This window comes from Cariama cristata, unplaced genomic scaffold, assembly GCF_000690535.1.
Source record: "Cariama cristata isolate BGI_N322 unplaced genomic scaffold, ASM69053v1 scaffold13335, whole genome shotgun sequence".
Classification (NCBI taxonomy): Eukaryota; Metazoa; Chordata; class Aves; order Cariamiformes; family Cariamidae; genus Cariama; species Cariama cristata.
Window position 1 is genome coordinate 114,183 of NW_009619320.1, and position 4,199 is coordinate 118,381.

Below are 4,199 nucleotides of genomic sequence, written 5' to 3' on the forward strand. Positions count from 1 at the left end.
TGAAACACTTCCTCTGTAAGGAGTTCTACTACTCTCACAAGCTTTTCCTCCAAAGAAACATAGCAGACAAAAATAGAAAACAATTATGTTAGAGCCTATGAACTGAGAAAACCGAGCACCCTTTAACCATCTCGGCTAGATTCATAGGTTAAACCAGGTAACCAAGGGGTTAATGCGATCAGCCTGCAATGCTTTGTCAGGCCTAACCAACCACCTACCTAGGCCAGTGTTAACATCGCACTGGGGCGTAAGAGCATCTGCACAAAGTGCTGCTCCAGCCTGTAGTACCAGCTTACAGACTGAACGTGCTGGCTGGAACAATTCCTCCTCTTCGAGGTGGGGAGAGGAAAAAAAAGAAAAAAAAAAATCTCCACTCACAGCTTTCCCTGTTGAATATTATCCCTATTTTAGCCACAATTCAGCAACAGATAACTTGAACTTCACACAAGCTGTGTTTTAAAAATTTATTCTGTAGACTCCACACTGGGTCTTTAGTTCTCCTTTTCCTGCACAGTCTTTGTTCCACGCAGTCTGCCTGTACGACGGGCAGCAATGAGACCAACTTTGCGCCCAGCAGGAGCATCTCTCCTGATGGTTGAAGGCTTGCCAATGTGCTGATGGTTGCCACCACCAAAGGGATGTTCTACAGGCTGTGGGAAAGGAAAGCAAGTCGTCAATGTAATTAACAACAGAAATGAGTAATGATGTTTAACAGCAATAAACTGATTTAAGGGAACAGCAAATTGATTTCATATAGTGCAGTAACTATCAAGTGCTGTTACCTACCCTAATTAAATGTGCAATTACAGGGTAATCTGTGAAGCTTTCTTTCCAGATGTATGCCAGACTCCTCCCCATATCAAACAAATCCTTTCCAAACCATACAAAAGGGAAGGGAAAACTCTAATTGAGTCTGAACTCACGTTCATGGCCACACCACGGACACGCGGCCAGCAGTTTCTCTTCGCCTTGTATTTGTGATAGGCACGGCCAGCCTTCAGGATGGGCTTGTCAATGCGACCCCCGCCAGCAACAATTCCTGAAAAAAACTGCAGGAATGGCAACATGCAAACGTAACAAACAAGACTGCAAGAAGGGTTTAAGATCTATTAGTGACATTCAAGCTCTAAGAATAACCTTCTAAAGACCAATCCCCAACAATCCCAGCTGTGTACTGAAGCTAGTATTTTCCCGCCAACACCAACAGTGAGGTCAGACTCCAGCTGCTCACCACACATTAAGTGGTCTGCAAGGGGACACATACTTTAATTACTGTTTTTTCAATCCATACACACAGGATTGAGTTAACACTAAGGCATTACCAGTTTTATTGCTGAAATTTCTTGCGTAACGTTAACAATAGTTTTTCAACTAAAGAAAGTATGAATTGAAGGAGCTCAGGGGACTTTCAAGAACTTTAAGGTTTAATACCTAGTTATTTCACGATCTATTTAGTCAATTTTACTAGGGTAACAGACCACAGATTACTCACTCTGGTGTCTTCTATTCAGAGGTGGGCAAGTGCCACTTGCTGACCGAGTAGAGCAGCCATCTCAGCCACCAGTCAAGTGTGCAACAAACCTGGTAAAAACTCTGCTTCTTCACAGCGGTATTTTCACTCCTCGTCAGACCTTCCAGAACACTTCACCCAACCGCCGAGCCCTACAGCGGTTAAGGACCTCCAGCACTACCCCACGGGCTCAGTCAATCAAAGACAGGAAACCATCAATGTCATTTTCTGCAGAAGTTCCTCCCCAAGGACTGCAGATTTTACAGGCTGAGCAATTCCATTACAGCCTGAGTACAACGAGCATCTACTTTTCTGTCCTCTCACTAGGTCAAATCACCTCCAAATTTAAGTTACCATTAACCAAAAGTAATGCAGGCATAATATACAAGTTAGGCACCTGTGAATCATTACAGCCTGTAAACGATGCTATTTTCAAGATAGTATTAGAAACTGGGGCCCTGTTTGAAAGCTTGCTTAGCAGTGTGTAAACTCGGTGACAAGTTCATAGTTGTCACTCCTTACCCACAACAGCTCTGTTTGCAGAAGAAATCACTTTCTTGGAGCCGGAAGGCAGCTTCACTCTGGTCTTCTTTGTTTCAGGGTTATGAGAGATAACGGTTGCGTAGTTTCCAGAAGCACGGGCCAGCTTTCCACGGTCACCAGGTTTCTCCTCGAGGCAGCACACGATGGTGCCTTCGGGCATGGTGCCAACGGGCAGAACATTGCCAATGTTCAGCTGAGCTGCAAAGAGGAATCAGAGCATCAGCGGCTTCATTCAGGCTCCTGTACCTGAACTACAATTCTATTTAACACCGGCCCCTGTGCACAAAAGAAGGGCACCACATAAATGCTTCAGCAGCAACAGGCAGGGGCATTTTTTATTGTTTGACTTGAAACACAAGTTTCCCATTCAGTGTAACAGAAATGCAGGCAAAATGGGACTCTAGATAGAGCAATCCAAACCCTTGACAAAAACTGCGGTTAGGCTTGTTAATCAAACCAGGCTGCACGAGGAGATGATGGCAATCTCCAAGAAGGAAAGCTAGGTTTGCCTAAAGCTAGCGGAAGCTACTGCTTTGTGATGGCTCACAACTGCATTTAAACATCCCGAACATGTATTCCAACAACATCTGCTTCAGCGTTCTGAAACTGCCCAGGCAGCACACTTTCCATCCTAACTCACCTTTCTTGCCGCAGTAAACAAACTGACCAGTATGAATACCCTCAGCAGCAATGAACAGCTCGGTTCTTTTCTTAAACCTGTACGGGTCACGGAAGGCAATCTTGGCAAGGGGAGCGCCTCGGCCAGGATCGTGAATGATGTCCTGTCGAAACCGAGATGTGCTTTAGAACAGGATACAGCGTTTGTCATGGGTTCTGCAGAAATCAAAGAGCTAGAAAAACTGGAGATGATTACTACTGAGATAATTCTCACCCGGATCCCTCTTTCTCAGAGGGATCTTGATTTCTCCTGATGTGAATGAGTTGAAGATTAACATTTGTAAGAACACCACCTCAAGCATCTGTATCACAAAGCAATGACTCTGGTTTAGTGTGCTGCTGGAAACTAATCGTGTCTGAACTGGTTTACTCCTGACATTCTGTAGATATCAGATCTCACCATACTGAGAAATTCACTTCCACTAGCTGCCCAATCACCTTTAGGCAGAGACAAAGTTGGACACAAGCAGCAACTTCTCCAAGTGTTTTCTTAAAATGGGAGTGTTTCTAATCTTCTGGTATGAAGTACACTGCAGTTATATAAGCCCCTAAATGAGCAAGCACAGGTTTATCGTTTCTTTTTCTCTTTGAAAAATATGTCAATTCTGTTCCCAAAGTACAACAGATTCCAACACACAACCATACATTTAGACTACAGCTAAGTGATTAAAGCTTTTTAAGATGTACCTATCTGTTTTCTAGGAAAGCTCAGATGTTGTTGGCATTCAGTCTTAACATTTTTTCTGCTGTTTTCAGCCCTGTCGGGCAAAATCCCCCACGTACTACATAAATTTAAGTCAAACCTACCTACCTACTTCTTAACATCAAACTCAATTATGGTTGGTGTGAAGAAAGTTCCTTCTACAGCCTTCAAGACGACCTTGCTCTAAAAGTCTGAAGAGATGGCTCGATATTCAGAGCATCTAGTGCGGTACCCAGTGACACTGTTTGCAGTCTAAGCCACCGACACTCAAAAAATACCTGAAACGCTGTACCATACCCCAAATAACAGTACTGCCTTGCTGCCCCTGCTCAGGACTAAGATGATGGACACTACTTAGTGTTTATGAAGACTGATTTCTTTTCTTAAAGATGCAATTAACTACACAGACAAATCTCCCCACTCGTGCGTCATGAGGTACAGTAGGCGATATAAAACCACGCTGATCCTCCTACATTAGCAAAGCCCTCACTGAAAATCATACTGCTGTCTACACGCTACCAGCTTCTTTATTTAAATGCTGTCATAAATCCGAAACAGCTTAACGCTTCAAGGAACACGACTTATTTAACACATGACCAGCCTGAATAAGGAACAGCCAAACGGCTTTCAGCACAGCTGGGAGGCCTCCAGACCCCTTACACAAGCGAGGCGGGGAGGGATGTGTACCTCAGAGCCCTCGGCACTCGGTGACAAGGCCGCTGAGGGCCCTGCCAGCCCCACACCCCACCCCGCGGGGTCCAGACC

The 4,199-nt window shown here is 44.6% G+C and overlaps 1 protein-coding gene across 1 annotated transcript; it reads right to left on the bottom strand.

Annotated features, from left to right (window-relative positions):
- Window positions 1–453: 453 nt before the first annotated feature.
- Window positions 454–2,854, bottom strand: RPL8 (ribosomal protein L8; the record flags this gene model as incomplete). The annotated part of the gene is made up of 4 exons (XM_009701215.1): window positions 454–650; window positions 924–1,039; window positions 2,033–2,251; window positions 2,694–2,854. Coding segments are annotated over 4 exons (655 nt in total), but the record flags the coding sequence as incomplete, so codon positions are not given.
- Window positions 2,855–4,199: the final 1,345 nt, after the last annotated feature.